Source organism: Salmo salar, chromosome ssa05 (genome assembly GCF_905237065.1).
Source record: "Salmo salar chromosome ssa05, Ssal_v3.1, whole genome shotgun sequence".
NCBI lineage: Eukaryota > Metazoa > Chordata > Actinopteri > Salmoniformes > Salmonidae > Salmo > Salmo salar.
Window position 1 is genome coordinate 28410566 of NC_059446.1, and position 26603 is coordinate 28437168.

The window sequence follows — 26603 nt, forward strand, 5'->3', positions numbered from 1 at the left end:
CCAACAGACACTAGAACCATAATCTATTATGATGGTGTGGCTTTGGATTCTCAGCCTAGCAGGTGGAATCTCTGCAATTTTCTGGTCAGACCACGCTCCAGGTATGCAACTTAACCAGTTTAGCTCTTGGTTAAAGGCCCAGTGCAGTCAAAAACATGATTTCCCTGTGTTCTATATATATTGCCACACTATGAGGTTGGAATAATACTGTGAAATTTAGAAAATTATGATAATGCAATTTGTTAATAGACTAATAAGAGAGTACCAAACCTCTCTGCCAATAACAGCTAGTTTTCAGACAGTCCTGGCAAAATTCTTGCTTGAGAAATCGCTCTTTGCCAACAAGCTATTTTTGTTTCATTTTGACCATTTTAATTGAGAACAATCACAGTAAGGTACTTAATTGTTACTCAGAAATGATGCGATATGATGATTAAAAACAGCTGCATTGGACCTTTAAGATTTATGCAAAATAGATGAGGTGCAAAAGCTCTCTTTCTCACACTCTCATACACATGCAGCTCTCACACACATGTGCATGCACACACACACCTTCTCTGCACACTGTGAATAAACTCCAATGATATACAAGCTGCTAAAGGCTGAGGCCTGATTTCCCCTTGATTTGTACTCTTCACCTTTACTGACATACAACTAAACCACAATGACTAATTGATATGGAGTGAATGGTATATGTGATGCCAATGCCAAGACAGTCGTTGCTGAGATTAAAATAAGCAGACATGACACTGTAGGCGTAATAACACTCCTTGTTTGCACTCTTGGTTCTTTAGCAACAATGATTTACATTGATACAGTGTGAACGCACAATAACATGACAGACACCATTAAAAGATACAGGTTACGTAAAGTTATAACATTGAATTTTGACAATTGCATGTTTTTTTTTTAACATAAATATGCTTTAAATTCAATACACTTCGATGTCCACTGGTCTTGAGGCATTTTTCCGTTACCGTTTCTTTCTTTAAAGTCTTTGGAAATGTATAGCGTCTCGCTTTCAAATGTGGTCTGCGACTTTGTGAGGTCATTACTGGCAGGTGAACAGATCACTGTCAGACTCCGTTTCCCATCATGCCACACATTGAATCAGTGTGGTCACAAGATTCATTTTCTCCAATGGGCCTTCAGATCAGATGTTTGTATGTAACTAAGCAACCTTCCCCTTTGATGCCTTTTGGCATCGTTTAAGCCCATATCTGACCTTTAGCAAGATGATATGCATATAATATGAAAAAATTGAGGGAAACCTAAAACCTGAAAAAATATTGTGTTGAAATGATGGGTACAGAAGTTACAGTGTCATTCGCTCCATCGCCACACAAAAGTCACACAAAAGTCTACCTCTCACACACTCCCAGTGTCTAAAACGATTCAGCAAAAAACAGAAAAGCAAAAGACAACGAAGAAATGACAAAAAACACCTAGATGGTTTCAATCATACATTTCAGTCCCCGCATTCTTCATAAGTACCAATACATTTCCCATTTATCAAGTAACACCTTTTCAAGTAGATGTACTTCCTTTATCAGGTAAAAAATTAACTCTCCCATTAATATGGAGAATCAAGTGGGAGCCAAAGAAACATCAGGTAAAGGACACACTGACTGTTTGTCGCCTTGGTAGGTAGCGCTTCCTTCCTCAATACAGCTCTCTAGAGATGGCACCTCCGTCAAAGTGAAGGATTTTACATCTACGCGTTAGTAGTATGCTCAAGCACAAATGGACAGCAGTCCCACCTTTTGTTCCCTCGTGTTCTACCCCCCCTCCCCAACCTCCCTCTTTCATTCCTCCACCCATCCGTCAAATCATTCATCCATCCATTTGCCGATAATTCTCCCCATCTCATCAGTTCTTGGTCCTCGCGTTTCGTGTCCATCAGTCTCCCTTCTTTCTTTCCCTCTCAAAACGCGTCTACTGGGTCTTCCTGGCGGCTGCGGCAGCGGCTTCTGCTTTAGCTGCGGCGGCCTTCTTGGTTTTGTCAATGTAGGCCTCGTGGAAGAACTGGCAGAAGAGCACAAAGTAGCTGAGGTACATAAGCGAGGACCACACAATGTTCTGCACGTGAGACGGGCACTCCTGACCCTGCTGCATCCACGAGTACACCAGGTAGTTCACCACGCAGCCCACCAGCATCTGGGTGATCTGCGTGAGTGTGATGAACATGGCGAATTTCCTTGAGACCTTGAACCCGGCCGCCCTCAGGGCGTAGTAAGAGTACATGACGGAGTGGACCAGGTAGTTCATGGTCATGAACCAGCCGCCGCCAGCCACCATGTCCTTGTAGGAGTACCAGGAGTAGAGCAGAACAGTGATGTGATGGTACCAGTGGAGGAAGATGAGCTTCTGCTTCCGCAGCACGATGAACAGGGTGTCACCTGCATGGTGGGTGTGGAGAGAGAGAGAGAGAGAGAGAGAGAGAGAGAGAGAGAGAGAGAGAGAATGTAGTTACAATTGGAAAGGAACCAAAGCACACACCTTTACATAGCAAGTCATCAACTTCAGGTAACACTTATTACTAGCATTAAGTGCTATTTAAGCGTCATCTTCTAATACCCTCATGTTCTTGGTAAATCAGTGTTAAAAGATCATGATGGCAACATTTAGGAGTGATAAGACAAAGCGAGGACCCAAATAAATATTTTCAGTGCTCATGTTTAATCAAATTTAATCACAGATAAACGCACTGTGGCCTCTCAGAATTGTTATGCTGTAGGTGTCAACATAAAATAACAATATGTGTGAGCAGAGCAGTCTCCAGGGTGTATCTGTTTTAAAAGCAGAGCAGTCTCCAGGGTGTATCTGTTTAAAAGCAGAGCAGTCTCCAGGGTGTATCTGTTTAAAAGCAGAGCAGTCTCCAGGGTGTATCTGTTTTAAAGCAGAGCAGTCTCCAGGGTGTATCTGTTTTAAAGCAGAGCAGTCTCCAGGGTGTATCTGTTTTAAAGCAGAGCAGTCTCCAGGGTGTATCTGTTTAAAAGCAGAGCAGTCTCCAGGGTGTATCTGTTTTAAAGCAGAGCAGTCTCCAGGGTGTATCTGTTTTAAAGCAGAGCAGTCTCCAGGGTGTATCTGTTTTAAAGCAGAGCAGTCTCCAGGGTGTATCTGTTTTAAAGCAGAGCAGTCTCCAGGGTGTATCTGTTTAAAAGCAGAGCAGTCTCCAGGGTGTATCTGTTTTAAAGCAGAGCAGTCTCCAGGGTGTATCTGTTTTAAAGCAGAGCAGTCTCCAGGGTGTATCTGTTTAAAAGCAGAGCAGTCTCCAGGGTGTATCTGTTTTAAAGCAGAGCAGTCTCCAGGGTGTATATGTTTTAAAGCAGAGCAGTCTCCAGGGTGTATCTGTTTTAAAGCAGAGCAGTCTCCAGGGTGTATCTGTTTAAAAGCAGAGCAGTCTCCAGGGTGTATCTGTTTTAAAGCAGAGCAGTCTCCAGGGTGTATCTGTTTTAAAGCAGAGCAGTCTCCAGGGTGTATCTGTTTTAAAGCAGAGCAGTCTCCAGGGTGTATCTGTTTTAAAGCAGAGCAGTCTCCAGGGTGTATCTGTTTTAAAGCAGAGCAGTCTCCAGGGTGTATCTGTTTTAAAGCAGAGCAGTCTCCAGGGTGTATATGTTTTAAAGCAGAGCAGTCTCCAGGGTGTATCTGTTTAAAAGCAGAGCAGTCTCCAGGGTGTATATGTTTTAAAGCAGAGCAGTCTCCAGGGTGTATCTGTTTTAAAGCAGAGCAGTCTCCAGGGTGTATCTGTTTTAAAGCAGAGCAGTCTCCAGGGTGTATCTGTTTTAAAGCAGAGCAGTCTCCAGGGTGTATCTGTTTTAAAGCAGAGCAGTCTCCAGGGTGTATCTGTTTTAAAGCAGAGCAGTCTCCAGGGTGTATCTGTTTTAAAGCAGAGCAGTCTCCAGGGTGTATCTGTTTAAAAGGTTGCAGTTGTAAATGAGAACTTGTTCTCAACTGGCCTACCTGGTTAAATAAAGATGAACTATTTTTGTTTCGTTTTAAAGCAGAGCAGTCTCCAGGGTGTATCTTGTTTAAAAGCTTTGGGAAAATTTTTCAGCTTTGCTCTGTGAAATGGGGCCCACAGGGTACACTTACATCAGACGTCTCAGCTACAGGTTATACAGGAAAACCACCTAACAAATAAATGCAATGCATTCAAGGTGACCTTACCTCTTATCATACCATATCTGACTAATTGGTGACCCCACTGCTCGACAGTGGAACACTACCAGAGGATTCAGTCTGTGTGTGAGAGTGTGTTTCTACAGCATCATTCTCTCTCTGTCTTTCTCTCTAACTCTCTCTCTATGTCTCTAACTCTCTCTCTAAAACTCTCTAACTCTCTCTCTCTCTAACTCTCTTTCTCTCTAACTCTCTTTCTCTAACTCTCTCTCTCCCATATGCCTCCGTGACAGCGATCAGTGCTTGGGCCAGCAGGTTTGTACTCCACCCAACCAGAGAGCGAGAGCCAGGCAAGGGGTAGGGGCTTCTATCCCCCTCCCTGTGCCCCTGAGAGGGGGCTCCTGCTCTGGGCATCGTACTCAGAACTGACAGGGTGTGGAGTCCCAGTGACGGCAGGACTGGGCAATAACAAAAGGGCCAAACAGGCAGAAAATGAATTCCCAGACACAAAAAGGCCAGACTCTGGGTACGAGGGAAAGGTCACTAAAACTAGGACCGGTTGGGGTGATATGACACCCATGTCTCTGAGGTCATTGGAGGACAGAAAATACAGATTCATGCCTAAAGATCCGTGTGCCGATCCTCGGGTGGATTCTTTCAGCCAATGAGAGCAGAGATATTGTCAAGTCCTGACCAGCCGCCAGAGCTGCCTGCCAGTCCGAAGCAGCCAGAGCCGCCCGCCAGTCCGGCGCAGCCAGAGCCGCCTGCCTGTCCGGCGCAGCCAGAGCCGCCTTCTGTCCGGCGCAGCCAGAGCCGCCCGCCTGTCCGGCGCAGCCAGAGCCCCCCGCCAGTCCGGCGTCGGCGGCGAGGGACCCCGCTCTAGAGGCGCCACCAAAGTGGGGTGAGCCAGTGGTGGAGCGGGATCTGCGTCCCGCTCCTGAGCCACCTCCATAGGGGGGATGATTGGGAAGGGTGGGGGTGTAGCACAAGAACCGTCGTTGACGGTGGCCACCCTCCCTTCCCTCCCTTTTAGTTTGGGGTTGTTTTTGTGTTTTTTTTTTGTTTGAGGTGCATTTCGGGGTCTGCACCTTTGGGGGGGGTTCTGTCACGTCCTGACCAGTAAAAGGGGTTATTTGTATTGTAGTTTGGTCAGGGCGTGGCAGGGGGTGTTTTTCTGTGTGTTTTGGGGTTACATTCTATGTCCTTTTTTCTATGTTTGGTATTTCTTTGTTTTGGCCTAGTAATGGCTCTCAATCAGGGACAGCTGTACATCGTTGTCGCTGATTGGGAGCCATACTTAGGTAGCCTATTTTCCTTTGGGTTTTGTGGGTGGTTAATTACTGTTTAGTGTTTTGTAGACCTGACAGAACTGTTTGGCTGTCGTTTTCTCTTTGTTTATTGTGTTCTCAGAATATATATTAAATGATGAGCACTCACCACGCTGCGCCTTGGTCTACTCCCTTCAACAGCCATTACAGATATTTCATGGGTATTATCTCAACATACTATATGGCCAATGCCACAGTCTCATAAACCTTTCTAACCACAATGGACACTATGGACAGAAAAAGGCACATGTAAAACATATTGATGTATTATAGATAAGGATAGTAGTAGTAGCAGCAGTAGTAGTAGTAATAATAGTCGTAATAGCAGTAGTAGCAGCAGTAGTAGCAGTAGTAGCTGTGTTAGTAGTAGTAGTAATAGTTGCAGTGTTAGTAGTAGTAGTAGTAGTAGCAGCAGTGGTAGTAGTAGTAGCAGCAGTAGTAGTAGCAGCAGTAGAAGCAGCAGCAGCAGTAGCAGCAGCAGTAGTAATAATAGTAGTAGTAGTAGCAGCAGTAGTAGCTGTGTTAGTAGTAGTAGCAGTGTTAGTAGTAGTAGTAGCAGTAATAATAGTAGTAATAGTAGTAGTAGCAGTGGTAGCAGTAGTAGCTGTAGTAGTAGCAGTGTTAGTAGTAGTAGTAGCAGCAGCAGCAGTAGTAATAGTAGTAGCAGCAGCAGTAGTAGCAGCAGCAGCAGTAGTAGTAGTAGTATCAGCAGCAGTAGCAGTAGTAGAAATAATAACAGTCAACTTACCCAATTCTGGTGCTTTACTGAGCACAAAGGCGTAGGCCCAAAACTTGCTGACAGGCCCGTTGTAGAAGCTCTGATCACACACTGACTGCTTGAGCCCTTTAGTCATCAGAATGTATGTCATGTAGCTTCCAGTGCGAACAGCACCAAATATACTGGACAAGAAAGAAAGAGAAAGAGAAGGAAAGAGAGAGAGAGAGCGAGAGAGAGAATGGTGTAAGTGAAGCCCCAGGGCTCTGGTATACAGTCAAGCCCCAGGACTCTGGTATACAGTCTCTCTCCAGTCTCTCCTGCCACAGCAATGTTTGTGCAGCATCGTTGTTTGAGTTTGTAATTCTGAAAACTGGCAGCATGACTTCTTTACTCCAAACTATCCTGACTGTTCCTTTAAGAGGTAGCTATACCTAAGGCCACAAGATGCTTACAGTATGTGCATTGACTGGACCAGTGTTGTAAATGTTTGCCCTCTTACCTGAACACTGCGAGGGTGAGGGACCATAACACCAGCGGTTTCCTCAGATTAAATTTCTCCCTCTGTTTCATTACATGGCGGCCGCCTAGAATGCAGGCAGCATAGAGGGCTGAGAAGAGGAAGGACTTCTTCCTGTAAAGGAAGGATGGAGTTTGGTGAACATAATCAGGACTTACTAGCGTAAAATAGTGTAAGAACAGATGGCCTTAAATATACAGAATAAAATATACAGCAGCGCAACATTAGATCATGGTTGGGGTGGTACGAAAGCATCTGACAAACTTTGATTTTGGAGTAGACTACTCCATTACTTCCACACTGATCACCAGCTGATACACCACCGGGCCAGTTCAGATCTAATGAGCTACATACTGAAGTGCTCAGCATTATCATCTGAGGGGTTGGATGCTGAGAGGCCCAAAATAAAGTCTTGTTTCAAAGTTTTGTTTTTGTTTGGTCCCAGTGGGCTCAGAACGAGACTTGAGGTCTAATCAATCACATTTGGGTGGCTGATGATGTTAACTATAAACCAAGCGGTACCCAGAATTTGGGCTCCCATATGTTATAACCAAAACCCTAAAGATAACTCCCCCTTCTCCATTCTGCAACCTCAGCTTCATATGGTGACAACGGCACTATTTCTTGATCTTTTCAGCTGACTAGGTGGGTCTACAAGAACTTAAAACCAGGAGGTGCATTTTTTTTGACGTTGCTTCCCTGTGAAAAATGGCTGAAGAGAGGCAAAAGGAGAGCTTATCTAGGGTAATGATGATATATTGAGGAAGAAAATGTGGCTTGTCATTATGCTTGAGTTTTATAACTCTATGATAGCATAGGCTTTTCCTCTCAGCCTCTCTGCCATTCCCCCTGGCCAGATTGGAGTTGTCTTTTAATTTGTCAGGAATATTACCTAAAATCCCATTCATAACTCCACCTACTTTGCCCTGGCCATCATATAAAACTGTTTAAGAACTAATTCTCAGATGCAATATAGGGCTAAGTAAGATCATGCCCCCTTTCTTGTCAAGGCACTTCACCCCACATAGCCCCTATCATCTTTCCCTGAACCAGAGGTACCTAGCATATTGGAAGTAGGGAAGTTTACATTTGGGTACTATATCTGATTCTGGTTAGATCTACTGAAAAAAACTATGCAACATGCAACAATAGCAATGATTTAACTGAGTTACAGTTCATATAAGGAAATCAGTCAATTGAAATAAATGAATTAGGCCCTAATCTATGGATTTCACATGACTGGGCAGGGACGCAGCCCTGGGTTGGCCTGGGAGGGCATAGACCCAACCTCTGGGGAGCCAGGCCCAGCCAAACAGAATATGTTTTTCGCCACAAAAGGGCTTTTTTACAGACAGAAACACTGCTCAGTTTCAGGTGGCTGGTCTCAGACGATCCCGCAGATGAAGAAGCCGGATGTGGAGGTCCTGGGCTGGCATGGTTACACGTGGTCTGTGGTTATGAGGCGGGTTGGACGTATTGCCAAATTCTCAAAAACGACGTTGGAGGCGGCTTATGGTAGAGAAATTAACATTCAAATATTTGGTAACAGCTCTGGTAGACATTCCTGTAGTCAGCATGCCAATTGCATGCTCCCTCAAAACTTGAAACATCTGTGGCATTGTGTTGTGTGACAAGACTGCCCATTTTAGAGTGGCCTTTAATTGTCCCCAGCACATGGTGTACCTGTGTAATGATCATGCTGCTTAATCAGCTTCTTGATATCCCACACCTTTCAGGTGGATGGATTATCTTGGCAAAGGAGAAATGCTCACTAATAGGGACGTAAACAAATTTGTGCACAGAATTTGCAAGAAATAAGCTTTTTGTGAGTATGGAAACTTTCTGGGATATTTTATTTCAGCTCATGAAACATGTGACCAACACTTTACATGTTGCGTTTATTTTTTTTCTCAGAATATTTGCCTTGAAGAAACGGAAGAAATCTTCAAAAAAGGGTCTGCAAACAAAGTAAATCTAACATTATAGAAATGTAATAGATCCTAACTTCCTATAGGGAAACTCACTAGCCTGTGTTGACCAGAACTAACACTTCTGAACAACCTCACCAAGAACAATATCCTGAAAGAACATTACTGTTGTTGACAACGAGTATCCCCTTTGTGCAAAATGCAAATAATCAAACAGTTAGTGTGTTTGCTTGCAGGCTTGATAACTGATTGAACAAAGGACAAAGCAGTGCAGTGAAAATCCAAAGAAGCTGCTTTCACACAATGATAGCACAGTACAGAGCGCAGAATGACATTCTTGTTTCAAAGAAAATAAACAAGGGTGAAGAATGGAGAGAGTCAGAGTAAGCACCTTATAGTGAGGCAGAGCGAATTCCAGACGAGCAACAACCCACATTCCTCAGACAGTCTTCACAGCCAAAAAGGTTAAAGGTCACAATGATAAACAGATTCCTCAGAACAGTACAGCTGAAGCTTCAGAGATGTAGATACTAGGAAGTAGAGCACCAAGTACCCTGTTCACACCATCGAACCCAAACCAAACTGTGCCGGTTGTGATCTTTTCACGCGGTCCTATTCAGCACAGTTCCCAGCAACTATGGTGGATACTCAACCAGGTCAGCACAGTAAAGCTTGGTTTGGTTCAGCTTGGTTTGTTTCAGTAGTGTGTAAAGCCCTACAGAGAACAGTCTGAATGAGGTACAATAACATGGACTAAAACCCACTAAGGTCAGAGAAAACCTGGGGCATGGTCAAAGTTGACAAATGGGTTCGAGGGCTGTCTCTCTCCTTGCTCAATCGGGCCAGCTGTGGCTAAGCAATGCCTCCAGGAATGGAAATTAATTTGAGACGTCAGTGTGAATTCACATCATGCCTCCGCGCCTCGTAGTGCCTGCATGTGGCTAAAGCATTCACGTCGGAGCTTCAGTTAGGGGCTGGGGGCTGAAAGTGTCTCTTGCTGCCTCTCTATACCTAGGTCTAGGGGTCAGAGGTCATCACCTAGATGTTGATCTATGGTCAGTTTTGCATGTTAAAGACCGACTACCGTTAAAAAGCAATGAAACCCTTTGAAAACGGCCTATGTGGCATCAATATGAGTCAGAAACAGTTAATTGTTCAAAATACCTTTACAAATAGTAAACGTCACATAGAGCATTGAGGCTTCAAACAAAACCATGAGCGGGGACATATTTGGGACATATTTCCTGAAATGTTCCTATGCTTTAAAATGGAGTTGGAGGCCTTTTTCTTCATTATTATATTGTACCTCTCACATCCCTGAGAGCTATCCAACAGAGCTGCAGACTGCTCCATTTTGCCAGTCATCATCAGCATTCGTGGAGAGCAAGCCACCTCCCATGCATTCCCTTATCGCTGAGTGAGACTTGCTGGGCGGTGGCCGAGTCTGTACCAGAGCCTCTGCTGGAGCTAAGCAAACATTAGGGGCTGATCTAATGCTTTCTGATAGAGCGAGCAAAGCAGTGGCGGCCTGCCTGGGGATCTCATTCCCTTCTATGTCTGCACAGTGTATCAGGTCATCCTGCCAAACAGAGCTAGCTAGTGGCTTGAGCTATAAATATTATATTTAATATGAAGGAGGTCACAGAACTAATGACTGAGCCTGGTTATAATCATAATGTAGGATTGCACAATATTGTACCTGTGTGCATTTATTTTGGAATAATATGTCCCCTGGTCTAGGGCTTGTTTGAAAAATCATTGCAATAGGTATCTCGCTCTGTAAATATTTAACAGTGTAAGTGGCCTATTTCAGAGAGAGATTAGATAGGGAATGTGTGGACAGATCTCTAAACAAATCTTACCTGAAGACTTAAATCACACCTGATCATGATTCTGGACCATGGCAGGAACTATTTGACTCCACTTTTCTAATGCAAAAGGAGTCTTTCAATATTGATGGCTAGATCTGCATGCACCTTCTAATGGTTGGGCTAACCTAGTGTTAGCAGTTCACAATAACTAGGCTAGTCACACTTGTGGCCCTTTCCCTTCCCCTAGCTGTGTTGGTCAAAGCTGCTGGCTAACCTGATGTATATCTTGGATCTGTATTAGCTGGAGCAGGAGATTTCACCCCTTACGTAACACTGACTATAAGGATGAGTGTGTGTGTGTTCGGTCTGAGCGCTGCCTTCACAGTAAAGCAACTCAGTTCAGGGTGAATGGCCTTGTCTTTTGGCTTGCTTTAGTTGTTTGTAGGTTGCACAGTAGCAGTGGAATCAGTTGTGGCGTCAAGGCATACCCTTGAGGTACACCAAACTTTCGGTTCTGTAACAAAGTGCTACATAAGGCCAAGATATAAATAAGCCCTGGATATAACAGATTAGACAGTCCAGTAAGAACCACCCTGATGCCCGATGTCCACCAGATGCATATGCGTTTTGTTTTGCTGGATGTCTATCCTGCATTTTCCGTGCTTGATGCACACGTGCTTCTCTTTTCAACTTGCTAAAAGCTAGCTAGTTGGAGTCTGTGTGTACCTCCGTTTGTACCACTGCACGGTAAAGCAATGCACGAGTTGAAAATATTGAACACATGCGGTATACAGAACTCACCGCCGCCTAGTACGGCACCCCCAATGTAGAGCTGCAGACAGCTCCACTGACAATGAATGACTTCCGCCGGAATGCAAAGAGTTTGATGCAACTGGTGGCCTTGAGGCGGGAGTCTAATTCAGTGGTGAACAGAGAACTATAAGTCTAGAACTGGACATACAGCAAGAAACATCATTGTTACATCATACAAAGCCTAACACTAAAAAGTGTTACCTCTGGCACTAGTGTTATGATACAGTTTAAAACATTTACGGCAGTCTATTCAATGGGAAGAATGAGTTTGATAATGATACATTAAAATGTACACTGTTAGTTACACTGCCTATTTCAGTTGAGCTGATAATAACTGTACAACTAGGCAAATTATTTTGTTTGGCACTGGCAGATAATCGTTTCAGCTTGTTAAGGGATTAAAGTGTAATGGTGAGTGGCTGGTTTATTTATAGTAGGAAGAGAATGAAAGCTTTAGAAGGTTTGAATGAGACCTATTGCATTTTGCCAAGTGTAGATCATTAGCGAATAAAAATATGCAAGGTGAGCAGTGCAAATTAGATGTATATTTTACTTGAGCAAATGAAAAAACACATTTAATTTCATTCACTGGCAGGTTGAAAATGAATATCTGCCTCTGCAAAAGCTGTTTGATGAAATACAATGGAATGACTGCTCTTTCCTCTGTCTGAACCCTGACTCTCAGCTGACACTTTGACAAGATGGCAAAGTCACCCCACATCTCCCTCTCTGTATCCTCCATCCAGGTGAACTGCTGGGTGACAACATCAAGCCAGAGGTAGGCTCTGGGTCGATGCAGTCAGCAGCAATCACCATCATCGCATCCTATCCTTCTGGGAAAAGCAGCATGTAAAACATCCCTCCCAGTCGACACCATAACTCATTGGGGACCAGCTAGCTGGCCTAACCTTTGCGAAAGGAAAATTCTAACCTTACTCAGAAAGTCACAATCAGTGACGATGTAGTATTAGCTACTGAGGGGAGAGGAAGGTTCCTTAGGAAGTTGGAATGTGATGGCAAGATAATACTGGGTATTGTCCAAAGACTAACCCTAGGAACTGCTGTTGGTCTGAAACAATTGGATAGATAAGCAATGTGTGTTGCAGTTCTTGACAAAAACCGGTGTGCCTGGCACCTACTACCATACCCCGTTCAAAGGCACTTAAATATTTTGTCTTGTCCATTCACCCTCTGAATGGCACACACACACAATCCATGTCTCACTTGTCTCAAGGCCTAAATATCCTTCTTTAACCCATCTCCTCCCCTTCATCTACATTGATTGAAGTGAATTTAACAAGTGACATCAATAAGGGATCATAGCTTTTACCTGGATTCAACTGGTCTGTCAATGTCATGGAAAGGGCAGGTGTTCTTAATGTTTTGTATTCTCATTGTATGTCCACGCAGTAAGCTAACATGGTATCTATCCCATCACGTTTTGTAGAGGTCTACAGCTCTTCCTTCAGAATTGCATGAAACAACTGATCCTACAATGACATGCAATCATCCAAGAGGATGGTGTCCGATTGCTTGGAAGTCCACTGAGGGTTTCAACGACTGAATACACTACACAACCTGAGCAACCATCACTGACTCTGAGAAATGGTGACGTCTGTGGGGTGATTGACTGGGAATGACTCAGCAGGTAAATGGAATATATGTGTACTTCAGTGTCAGGCAGCCACAGTGTGTCGGACATTGACACCAGCCAGCTGTACTGTAAGTAGACAACATTATGGACTGATCTGTGTGTTGTTTGGATACTTGCTGGCACAGAGCCATACACTCATACTTACACTCTTGGTTACACAAGCACACACACGGGGGCATACACACACAGGGGCCTACACACACACACACACACACACACACAGGGGCCAAGGCCGTAACTACATATGAGGACACCGAGGTCCGGACCTCTGTAATGTTTTCTAATTAGAATTTTTTTAAATAATACAAATATATATTTTGTACACAATCATAAAAAAATATATAGATCGACATCTAAATATTGCTCCCAGCGTCAATCAGCTCAGAACGCTTATATTCTTGATCTGACTGAGTTCAAGTTGCGCCTGCCTCTTTGCGAATGAGTGGAATCAAGAATAGTGGTGTGTTTGTTATGTTCGCCTGCCTCCCCCGAATTTACCTTTAGCAGCACATTCACCACTCTCTCAAACGGCTCTCTCAAACGGCTCTCTCAAACGGCTCTCTCAAACGGCTCTCTCGCAGCACAGGCAGAGGGAATTAGACATGAAATGAACTACCCTAGCAGGAGTCGGTTCAAGCAACCAACCAGAGAAGATTCTGACAGTGTATTTGTGAGATGCCGGACAAAATGCAATTTTTGAAACCGTCCTGCGACTCCTGCCGTGTCTATAGACATCCTCCAAACAAACAATAAACGGCTCTCGGAGAACAAGTACACAACTGGTAAATAGTCGCTTAGAGATGGCAGTCAGTCAGGTGGCTAGCTTCCGGCAGAAACTTATATTGCAGTAACATTGAAGGGCTCCGGCTATGTATTAGCCAGCTAGGATGAAGTAAGAAGCTAACATTAAACGGAGTCTACCTCAACAGGAGTAAAAAATTGGCTACTAAGTTCTCATAATACCTGGCGAGGCTGAGGCAGGCTGCCATGCATTCAAGAGGAAGCAGAGGAGACAAAGAGCGAGAGGAAGCAAGTAGAGAGAGAGAGAGAGAGAGAGAGAGAGAGAGAGGTTATTACAGTGGTTCCCAAACTTGGGGTCAGGGCCCCATGTGGGTTCCCCTGAGAAAATCTGTACTAATCTTAACAAGTTAGGACATTTTTTTTTACATTTAACTCAACATTAAATTACTTCACCAATCATGCAGTGCGGATAGAGCAGCTTGCAATGGAGAAGGCAAGCTATAGATCAGTGAGATGTTTACATGCATGACAGAAAGACAAGAGGCAACTGAAATTTTGCGGGTGGGGAGAGAGCGAGTGAGGGTGGAGGAGGAGGCTTGACTTGAAGCACTGGGCATCTTGTTATGACATGCATCATTTGAATTAGGCCCACAGCATTATACCTACGGAGGAGCGGCTTCTACGGAGGAACTTTGAATGTCTTTCAATTTAAGAGCTTATTTAACGTTGGACCAGAGATAGCTAGCTAACTAACAAGCTTGTGTGGTCAGAGCAGCACCTGAATTAAAAACCCGTCTTACATTTTTGTAGTCAATAAATCCAATGTCAACTGTGATAACAGAAAAAAAAGCACTATTAAAACCTGTGTTGTGATAATTGTGTTGTTTGCTCTATAACCTGTTTGTTCATATGTCTTGACACTGATATATAGAACGAAGGCTGAGACAATGAGAAGACACCGTGGCAGAATAAATTAAACCACACCTTGGTTCACAATACTGGAGAGCAACTACTGTCCAGTGAAGCCCGCAAAGCATATTGCATGTAACAAACAGTTACATGACCTATAGCATGGTCAAGCAAGTTAATGTTTCCGACATTTTCGGACCACTAAATAACTTTAAAAACAAAACCACGGAGAGTTACAGCAAGTCGCAAAGAAAACAGGAGCTGCCTCCACTATTCCAGCACCATTTCCACATTTCAACATCATCAAATCACCTCTGCTTAGTCTAATACAGTGACAACTAAAAGATACCAAAACAATTTAGTTCAATCAACGTAAGCTAACTATGATGTGGCTGTCCATTGTTCTGATTTGTGTCTGTGTCTCTCTCTGTGTGTGTGTGTGTGTGTGTGTGTGTGTGTGTGTGTGTGTGTGTGTGTGTGTGTGTGTGTGTGTGTGTGTGTGTGTGTGTGTGTGTGTGTGTGTGTGTGTGTGTTCGTGCAAATAGAAAAAAACATATCTCACCCTACAGGTAGAGAAATGCCAATGCCATCCTTCTCTCTTTCATGTTGCCTAAAAGGTCTATGACTGTCATACAGTACACATTTGTATTTTTTGTTGTCCTAGGCTACCTGGATAAAATGCTTGCTCGCTAGCCTTACTTCCTTTCATGGGAAACATTAGCTAGTTACATATTGAAAGGCTGGTCATGGCTCACATCAACACCATTATCCCAGAAACCCTAGACCCACGCCAATTCTCATACCGCCCCAGATCCACGGATGACACAATCTCTATTGCACTCCACACTGCCCTTTCCCACCTGGACAAAAGGAACACCTACGTGAGAATGCTGTTTATTGACTACAGCTCAGCATTCAACACCATAGTGCCCTCAAAGCTCATCACTAAGCTAAGGACCCTGGGACTAAACACCTCCCACTGCAACTGGATCCTGGACTTCCTGACGGACCGCCCCCAGGTGGTAAAGGTAGGCAACAACACAACATGGGAGCCCCTTGGGGGTGCATGGTTAGACCCTCCTGTACTCCCTGTTCACCCACGACTGTGTGGCCAAGCATGACTTCAACACCAACATTAAGTTTGCAGACGACACAACGGTGGTGGGCCTGATCACCGACAACGATGAGACTTGGCAGTGTGGTGTAAGGACAACAACCTCTCCCTCAACGTGATCAAGACAAAGGAGATGATTGTGGACTACAGGAAAAGGAGGGCCGAGCACGCCTCCATTCTCATCGCCGGGTCTGTGATGGAGCAGGTTTAGAGCTTCAAGTTCCTTGGTGTCCACATCACCAACAAACTATCATGGTCCAAACACACCAAGACAGTTGTGAAGCAGACAGGACAACGCCTATTTCTCCTCAGGAGACTGAAAAGATTTGGCATGGGTCCTCAGATCTTCAAAAAGGTCTACAGCTGCACCATCGATAGCATCCTGACTGGTTGCATTAGAGGAACCTTAAAAATTGCCAAAGACTCATGCCACCCTAGTCATAGACGGTTCTCTCTGCTACCGCATGGCAAGCGGTACCGTAGAGCCAAGTCTAGGTCCAAAAGGCTTCTTAACAGCTTCTAACCCAAGACATAAGAATGCTAATCAAATGGCTACCTGGACTATTTGCATTGACCACCCTCCTATTTATTATTTTTTTACGCTGCTGCTACTCGCCGCTAATTATCTATGCATAGTCACTTTACCCCTACCTATACGTACAGTTGAAGTCGGAAGTTTACATACACCTTAGCCAAATACATTTAAACTCAGTTTTTCACAATTCCTGACATTAAATCCAAGTAAACATTCCCTGTCTTAGGTCAGTTAGGATCACCACTTTATTTTAAGAATGTGAAATGTCAGAATAATAGTACAGCAAATTATTTATTTCAGCTTTTATGTATTTCATCACATTCCCATTGGGTCAGAAGTTTACATACACTCAATTAGTATTTAGTAGCATTGCCTTTAAATTGTTTAACTTGGGTCAAATGTTTTGGGTAGCCTTCCACAAACTTCCCACAATAAGTTGGGTGAATTTTGGCCCATTCCTCCTGACAGAGCTGGTGTAGCTGAGTCAGGTTTGTAGGCCTCCTTGCTCGCACATGCTTTTTCAGTTCTGCCCACACATTTTCTATAGGATTGAGGTCAGAGCTTTGTGATCAAATCAAATCAAATGTATTTATATAGCCCTTCTTACATCAGCTGATATCTCAAAGTGCTGTACAGAAACCCAGCCTAAAACCCCAAACAGCAAGCAATGCAGGTGTAGAAGCACTCCAATACCTAGACTTTGTTGTCCTTAAGCCATTTTGCCACAACTTTGGAAGTATGCTTGGGGTCATTGTCCATTTGGAAGACCCAAGCTTTAATTTCCTAACTGATGTCTTGAGATGTTGCTTCAATATATCCACATAATTTTTCTCCCTCATGATGCCATCTATTTTGTGAAGTGTACCAGTCCCTCCTGCAACAAAGCACCCCCACAACAAGATGCTGCCATCCGCGTCCTTCACGGTTGGGATGGTGTTCTTCAGCTTGCAAGCCTCCCACTTTTTCCTCCAAACATAAATGGTCATTATGGCCAAACAGTTCTATTTTTGTTTCATCAGACCAGAGGACATGATTTGCACTTTTCGCCCCAAAGTACGTTCATCTCTAGGAGACAGAACGTGTCTCCTTCCTGAGCGGTATGACGGCTGCGTGGTCCCATGGTGTTTATACTTGTGTACTATTGTTTGTACAGATGAACGTGGTACCTTCAGGCATTTGGAAATTGCTCTCAAGGATGAACCAGACTTGTGGAGGTCTACAATTTTTTTCGGAGGTTTTGGCTGATTTCTTTTGATTTTCCCATAATGTCAAGCAAAGAGGCACTGAGTTTGAAGGTAGGCCTTGAAATACATCCACAGGTACACATCCAATTGACTCAAATGATGTCAATTAGCCTATCAGAAGCTTCTAAAGCCATGACATAATTTTCTGGAATTTTCCAAGCTGTTTAAAGGCACAGTCAACTTAGTCTATGTAAACTTCTGATCCACTGGAATTGTCATACAGTGAATTATAAGTGAAATAATCTGTCTGTAAACAATTGTTGGAAAAATTACTTGTGTCATGCCCAAAGTAGATGTCCTAACCGACTTGCCAAAACTATAGTTTGTTAACAAGAAATTTGTGGAGTGGTTGAAAAACGAGTTTTAATGACTCCACCCTAAGTGTATGTAAACTTCCGACTTCAACTGTACATATTACTTCAATTACCTCAACTAACCTGACTAACCTGTACCCCGCACATTGACTCGGTACCGGTACCCCATGTATATAGCCTCGTTATTGTTACTTTATGTTTTTACTTTTGTTTATTTAGTAAATATTTTCTTAACTCTTATTTTTCTTAAAACTGCATTGTTGGTTAAGGGCTTGTAAGTAAGAATTTCACGGTAACGTCTACACCTGTTGTATTAGGCATATGTGACAAATAAAATGTGATTTGATTTGAACTTCCATCCTCTCAGTCCAGAGGCACAATGTATGAATTTATGGTTGGATCAGAATCAGCGTTATAATCACTGGCCAGTACGGAGAATTAAGTTAAGTTCAAATCCCTATCGCCATCCATGGCTAATTTAGGAAAGGGACAATTCAAGCTAGCTAGTTAGCCACCGGAGGACAACAATACAACGAGATGCAACAATTCAAGTTGTTTCTGTCAATGACATATTTCTCGCAATGTGATGTGATAGGAGTGAAGCCAAATCCAAACTGGCTTCCCTTGACACTTTTTTATGTGTGCCAGGTCAATTCACAGTTGAGCTCACTAAGTTAAGCTCAATGCTAATTGGCTATTATTTTATTTTAAAAATGTTCAAGGGAGGCCAAATGCTCACTGGCTTCCCTTGCATTTAATGCAACAATGTCATACTCTTTTTGACCAGACAGCATCAGATAGATGGCCTACACATACAGAGACAGAGGGGAGCTATTTTGCTCACTCGGATGCTTTCTCCGGTGAGATACATTCAGCCTCTTGCAAATTGAAGGAAAATTATGAAACACAGAGACACAAAATATAAATTATGATATGTTTTTTCTATTCCATTTTTTAGGGAAGCCTTGCTTCCCTTGGCAGCCATGAACACACACCACTGTCCCTAACTAGCATTGAAAAAGTTAATCTATTCTTCTATAATAAAAAAATCTCTCTCCCTATCTTCTGAATCACGCTTGTAACATCAGTAGGCTACTGCTATGCTTCGGAAGGGGAAAGGCAGGTTGCCTAGACACACACACACTGGCAAAGATTTTCAGCTGGCAGGAAGACACTGGAAGAAGTTTCTGATTGACAGAGAGAGGGCTTTGCATAGGAACTTTTTTTCATCTTTTGTGGGACTGGGAAAAAAATTCCCAGAACTAAAATAATGTTATTAACTGGTTTAAAATGACGGTTCTGTTCCGGAACAGTATACTGTAGATCACTTTCATTCCCGGTTCTGATTCTGTTCCTTTAAAAATGGTTCTTTTTCAGTTTTCGGTTCTGTTCCTTGAACCAGTTCCAACCTCTAGAAGAGGGTGGTCTGGTGCTATAGGGTTTGAGCCCGGAGGGAATGTGATAGTTAATAACGCTATGCTGAGCAAAAACAGTTCCTTGCTAATTTTTTTTCTCTCACTGGGCAATGTCTCATCAGGTTTATACTTAAGACCACACAGAGAACAAACAGCGTCCTCTTTATAAACCTCAAAATATTGAGACATTTGAATGTACAATTATTTTCAGTTATAGCCACATCGTGCATTCTATTGCCACTGAACGGTGATCTCAAAGTGACCTTGTGAATTAATCTGTTTAATGTCAAACCATCATCAAAATGTCACAGTGCCACTTTGTTGACTAACTCCAAAAGAACAAGTGTCTGTTGCCAAAATGCTGTATGTGCCCAGGACTGAGATTCTTTGTTTGTTTCAACATCATTTGTCAATGTAAGTCAAAGTAAACTGTTGTTTTAAGGTTGAAATTTTAACCACAGAATTATTTCATCATGGTAACCAAATTTCAACATAGGCAATACGTAAAATTTGTACCTTTATTAAAACAACGTCAGATCATTATATCCACTATCAGAAAAAAAACTATAGGCTGTTCAACACCTACTGGAAAATTGATCTATCTACAGCTACCATTTGGTCACTAATCCAGGGTTTTAACCAAGCCCTGTCCTCCTTAGATATTATATTTGTCACTATTACGATGTGCTATTATGAGAATGTTTGTTGAGACATCTCTTAAAAACTAAATAGATTCACTGTTGTTATCCAAGTCATTCCAAATGAAATGGGACAATACTTTATCACTCATATATCATAAATGATACTATTTTAGGTCATCAACGGCTATTGTTCCAATTCAACCCAGAATTCAACTAAAATAGACAATACAATAGGTCTAAGGATTTAAGCTCTGGTTGGCTCTGGCCATGAATGTGGTACTCATTTTAAGGTTGAATGTTACTTACTGTTATTTACAGTATAACATTGATACGTTGGATTCACGTCTCCATCTCAATCAAAAATCTAAGTTAAAGAATCGGACTAAATCAAATCAAATTTGATTTAAAGTGCATTTAACTTTTGATTTGATCCTATTCTTTAACTTCGATTGTTGGTTGAGATGGAGACGTGAATCCAACATATCAATTATTAATTTGTAGAAAAACTGGAATTAAAGACAGACTAAGTCAGTGGCACAGATGGAACTATCCAAGCTGAAAATAAATCCCCTTTAAAATGATGATATTTGGTTGTGCTGACAACCAAACATAATTCAATATTACTTTTGAAATCACTTCTGAAATACAATAAATAGCCTATTAACTTGTCCACAAGTTAAAGGGATACTTTGGGACTTTGACAATGAGGGCGTTTATCTACTTCCCCAAAGTCAGATGAACTAGTGGATATCATTTTTATGTCTCTAGCATCCTAGTAAATATGCACAGACTTCCTAATGCTAGTTAGCATTGATGCGCAAAACTACCTCTAACCTCCTTCATAATGGACACAGACATAAAAATGATATCCTTTAGTTCATCTGACTCTGGGGAAGTATATACAGTGCCTTTGGGAAAGTATTCAGACCCCTTCCCTTGTTCTACATTTTGTTATGTTACAACCTTATTCTAAAATGGATTAAATAAAACATTGACATCAATCTAGCACAATACCCCAACAAAGCTAAAACAGGTTTTTCGAAATGTTTGCAAATGTATTAAACATTAAAAACAGAAATACCTTATTTACATAAGTATTCAGACCCTTTGCTATGAGACTTGAAATTGAGCTCAGGTGCATCCTGTTTCTATTGATCATCCTTGGAGTGTTTTTACAACTTGATTGAAGTCCACCTGTGGTAAATTCAATTGATTGGACATGATTTGGAAAGGCACAGAAACTTCCAGTAGGACAACCATCTCAGCAGCACTCCACCAATCAGGCCTTTATGTTAGCGTGGCCAGACGGAAGCCACTCCTCAGTAAAAGGCAAATGACAGATTGCTTGGAGTTTGCCAAAAGGCACCTAAAGGACTCTCAGATAATGAGAAACAAGTTTCTCTGGTCTGATGAAACCAAGATTGAACTCTTTGGCCTGAATAGCCAAGTGTCACATCTGGAGGAAACCTGGCAGCATTTCAACATTGAAGCATGGGGGTGGCAGCATCCTGCTGTGGGGATGTTTTTCAGCAGCAGGAACTGGGACACTAGTCAGGATCCAGGGAAAGATGAACGGAGCAAAGTACAGAGAGATCCTTGATGAAAACCTGCTCTAGAGTGCTCAGGACCTCAGACTGGATGGAATGTTCACCTTCCAGCAGGACAATGACCTTAAGTACACAGCCAAGACAACAAAGGAGTGGCTTCGAGACAAGTCTCTGAATGTCCTTGAGTGGCCCAGCCAGAGCCTGGACTTGAACGCGATCTAACATCACTGGAGAGACCTGGAAATAGCTGTGCAGTGACGCTCCCCATCCAACCTGACAGAGCTTGAGAGGATCTGCAGATAAGAATGGAAGAAAATACCCAAATACAGGTGTGTCAAGCTTGTAGCGTCATACCCAAGAATCAATCAAATGTATTTATAAAGCCCTGATTACATCAGCCGATGTCCCAAGGTGCTGTACAGAAACCCAGCCTAAAACCCCAATCAGCAAGCAATGCAGATGTAGAAGAAGACTCGAATCTGTAATCGCTGCCAAAGATGCTTCAACAAAGTACTGAGTAAAGGGTCTGAATACTTACGTAAATGTGATATTCCAGTTTTATATCCAATCATATTTTATATTTGAGATTCTTCAAAGTAGCCACCCTTTGCCTTAATGACAGCTTTTCACACTCTTGGCATTCTCTCAACCAATAACATTGATATAAGCCACAATCTATTTACAATATTAAAGCTGATCTACACCCCCCCACCCCACCCAAATAAAAAATAAATAGATGAAAATAAATTATAACTCAACCAAAAATACAAGTTAAAGAATGGGATGAAGCCAGTGGCTCAGATGGAACTATGCAAGCAGTAGATACATCTCCTTTAAATGTTGATATTTGGTTGCATTGTCAACAAATACAATTCAATTCTACTTTTGTAATACAGAAAATAGCCTTAAATTAAGGCTCTTACAAATTACTGTAACATTCAACCTTAAAATGAGAAACACATCCATGGCCATATTGAGGTTACTGTAACTATAAAGGTATTCTTATGTAATAATATAAAGTGTGCATGTTCAAGATAGCATGCATAGGTGGTCGCAGGTCTGTGGAGATCTTCACAATTGCTGTAATAATCTGCGCAGAATCTCAAACAGCATTGATCACTTGCACCATGTACTTTAAATGTAATCTCAACTGCAATCAAGGTCATGTGGTTGTGCTATTAGATGAAGCACAGTGATATCACAATCTGTTGTGTAAATAAACAAAATATCTGACATTGTATTCCCATTTGAGTGATTGTAATCTCATTGATCAACATCGCACCCAAATATTACCCAATTATCCACCTTGAAATGACATGGTGTGCCCAGTGGGAGATTTTATAAGTTCACTGAGTCTCAACCAAAAACATTTGTCCTGAGGGGGAGGGTATTTGCAGGAGCTAATGGCAAGTGAGGGTAGTTTAATTAGCAATTATGTGAGGGTAGCTATATGCTGTTTTTCAAGTTAAGCACACTGCATACTGCCCCCTGAAACCGAAGCAGTGATTTGAAGATCAGATGTCATTTCCAGACATGCTGAGTCAACCATGACATTTTTATCCCATTTGGATTGAACACCCCAATAGCAAAGAGCAAGCCTTGTTATAACAATGAGGCAAGGTTTGCATAAGCTTGATTCTTTGCAGTCATTCCCAAAAGAGCTTATCATCTGTCCTCACTTTCCCCAGGGGTTTTTTCCTCGCTGGACTAAGGTGCACTTCCTCTGAGTTTGTTCGTACTGGGAGCTACAGAGGCCGTCCCTGCAACTATTTCATCACACAGTAGTCAATAGACTACAGCAGCCTAACATTAAACCTTTCCTCTATTTCCCATTGGTGTTTGGTAGGCCTCAACATACAGTATCCCATTCAAGAAATGTGATGAGAGAGAGAGGGAGGTCACCTGCATTGTGAGAACACATGCTTCAATTACAATGCTGTAGAGTTTGAAAGTGTTGTTTTAATGAGTACATGCATCAGAAAGTGCCATTATGGTATTTTGTTTCATTGAGGTTAAAGGCACTTGAAATGTGCCAGAAAACACCCATGAAGCAATGCATTGTTATTGTATCTGTACGGCAGAGAAAGAAACAGGTTGGTTAACATTCAATTATTATTTTTCTCTTTAGGAGTTTATGCTGAAGGGCTGCACCTATTTACAACTAAGTTGACTACTCTATAACATATCTCTCAAAACATGTAACATGTTCATACACTTATTGTGTAATGTCAATTTGGGCGAATATGACTAACCACTCATGGATGTGTGCAGTGGTTATTTCCTCTCAAAACCATGCGATATGGTCTTGTCAGAGCAGACATCCCTGCTGCAGTGCAAACGCTGCCCAGAAGAGTGGGCACAGATCATCAGCTGCGATGTGATTGGCTAGCACTCTGTCAGCAGACATCATAAGATCATTTCTATTGGTCAGTTGGTAGCACCAACTTATGGGCAGCTCCTGCACAATGTTTCCACACGCTTGATTCTGAAAAGGGACACATTTGGACTTCTGTTAAATGGCCCTTTTTAAAGAAGTGTTTAATTGAAACAGAAATGTTTCTGCTATTACAAATTACCACACTTCTTTTTGCTATTTCCTAGTTGTGTAGCCTACCCATAAATCAGCATGTGGCATTAGTGAAGGCTCCTGTTGCATTACAAATGAGATTTTTACCTGTCTATTGAAGGTTTTCAACAGGTATAAATACTTGAATCATTATTTAAGTCAGTTTATAACCAATGCATAATTGGTAACCTCCCATAGGCTATTACAATGGTAAACTCAGGAGACTAATTAGACACTGATGGTCATGGATAACAGTCAATTATAAAAATGATGATTTATTTCCTAGACACTTACAGGTATTAGTAGGGTGTGATTGCAGATGGAGCATAACCTGAGCATAACCTGATTATGGCGGTGCTCATCACCGGCATCAATAGGCATTACCAAGCCAAGTTTTGTTAGTTTGCTATTTATTCAGTCTGTGGTGGATATATAATGCTCTTACCCTGTCTTTGGTGAGCATATGTCTATGTTAAGGGTTTGGCCAGAACATGAACATATAGCCTATCCAGGCAGTGATGTTATTTTGAGTGTTTGCCTATAATTTGGTCATCTTTTCTTTAGGAATGTGTTTATAATGGTTAGCACCTTAGACATATAGGCTAGGAAGGTTATTGCCACAGGCACTGATGCGCTCTGTGTCAATGAATGAACACGTTTGTTTAGTTATTCTGTCTGTTTGGCCAGAGAAACGAGACTACAGACTCCAAACCGGTATGGTGTGTATTGTAGGTCTAAATGTAATCCGTTTTTGGAGCGCAACGGACTAGATAAAATAGTATGCTAATAAACGAAAGGTCTACCTCTGTCAACTCTCGGCATGTGGTATTTATTTCATTCATAGCGTACCGGTTGTAATACAGGGCTATTGGGCAGCGGTAAATGTAAGAGGATGGAATTATCTGGTCAGCAGACAGATAACAGTAGCGCCGCATCACCTTGAATACCTGGAATCTGATGCCTAAAATAAACATTCTACATAGGCAAATCACTGAAAGTCACATCAGAAGGCAAGGAAATTATAACGAGATGTAGCCTAATAATAGAGTGATAGGTTCAGTTGGTAGGCTATTCACCAATGGGCACTTTCTTGATTCATTGTAACTAATTCACAGCCAGGCCTGCATATGTTGTGAATAGGGTAGGCTACTGTCTGTGTGCGGATGATCCTCTAGCAGCTTTATGAGAAAGATGTTATTATAGGAAAGCCTAAGCAGACCACAACATACGCTATTTGCAAGCTTAACGTTAGCAGCATCCAGAATCTGCTATTCTTATTCATTCATTTCCTGTTTCTATTAATAAGATTATGAGGAAATGGTGTCACATATACACAAACAATCCTCCCCACATCAATATGATATTTCATAGACTATATCTACCAGTTTTCTTGCATCCATCGTATGGCTTCGTCCTCGTTGAACTGTCTCTCAAATTCGTACTCTTGTAGCGCCAACACCGACATGTTCACTGTGCGCTTTCCTGTAAACGGATACAAAGTTATATTCTAATGGGGTGTTATATTTAACTGGTTTCCTCTTTATCTCTCTATCTCATCTACACTCCTTGTCTTGCATCGCTCTTGCCACTGCCAAAAACTATCAAACTGAACGCGAACGTCCGACTATATGACAGCTCGAGCCGGCATAGGCCCTCTCCACCAAGGAGGTGGATTCACGGTCCTAAAGCCTGAGATGCCGCGTTTGTTTTGCAAGTAGACTGTCACTGTGATGCCTCGTTCACGTTAACCATAGGGAACCCCGTTAAATTGCGCAGGATGCCATTCATTTAAATGGCGACGTCCACAACGAAGTGGAATCGCAACTCCCCCGTGCGGTTGAAGGCTCTGCTGCGAGAAGGACGCCGCACACTTAATTTTTCCAAACTTTGCATCATCTTCAAGCCAGCCAGAGTCCGTGGAAGAACAGGAAGTGACCAACCACAGAAAAATATGAAAATGTGTGGTTTTTGGTGATGGCTTTATGGGATAGCTAGCAACTTGTAAACAATAACCCATTCTAATAGGGTACTAACGTTAGGGGGTAACTAGCCCGTCGGGTAGCTCGTTTGGGTACTTACCAAATACTTTCTCTGACTGTCACTGTTCTTGCTCAACAAAAAAAAATCCTGTCTTCACAACTTTTGGACATATTTCAACAAAACTATTTTGTGGCAAGTTTATCACATTTTTTGAAAATTTGAAAAAGTTATAGATATACCGATCTATAATTGTTTTTTAAATGTTCAAGCCTTAAGATAAATAATCCTCTTGTTTCCCTAGAAAAATGTAGATAACTTTTAAATAATGTTGGATGAGTGTTTTGGGGGCTAGTTACCCTTTTACTGTTATGAATGTTTCTTAGCACAGTTAGCGCTAGTTTATGCTAACTTGCTAGCTAGCAACTTCACTAGCAGTAAATGCTAGCCAGCTAACTAGTTAGCATAAGCTGCTAGAAGTGCTAGCTAGCAACCTTACTACCAGATCGTCTGAGGTAAAATACATTAAAAAGATAACGTAACTTAATTTCAGTTGAAAATGACTGATAGTTTTGCAGTTAATCTTACTTTATTGCCTTTTAGTTATTTTACACAGCATTTTATGTCATATAGCTAGCTAGCTAGCTATGTTTTTAAGAGAGAGCTTTTAAATTGGCATATCTCCCCGTTTTCAGTCACAGGTGGGGAC

At 42.2% G+C, this 26603-nt stretch overlaps 1 protein-coding gene across 1 annotated transcript; it reads right to left on the minus strand.

The window, feature by feature from the left end:
• Nucleotides 1-754: 754 nt before the first annotated feature.
• On the minus strand, nt 755-25642 carry elovl6 (ELOVL fatty acid elongase 6). Its single transcript, XM_014199189.2, has 4 exons — nt 25300-25642; nt 6668-6799; nt 6199-6350; nt 755-2399 (listed from the first exon to the last, which is right to left on the minus strand). Exons 1-4 carry the CDS (start codon nt 25380-25382, stop codon nt 1936-1938), a joined length of 831 nt encoding a protein of 276 aa, XP_014054664.1. The 5' UTR covers nt 25383-25642; the 3' UTR covers nt 755-1935.
• Nucleotides 25643-26603: the final 961 nt, after the last annotated feature.

Bases quoted from the DNA above. Each gene is read 5' to 3' on its own strand.
- elovl6 (XM_014199189.2), bottom strand. From the start codon at position 25,382: ATGTCGGTGTTGGCGCTACAAGAGTACGAATTTGAGAGACAGTTCAAC. The intron at 6,800-25,299 runs GTAGATATAGTC...CTTCCTTTACAG, and splicing joins CGATGGATGCAAGAAAACTG to GAAGAAGTCCTTCCTCTTCT. The intron at 2,400-6,198 runs GTAAGTTGACTG...CCCACCATGCAG, and splicing joins CAGTAAAGCACCAGAATTGG to GTGACACCCTGTTCATCGTG.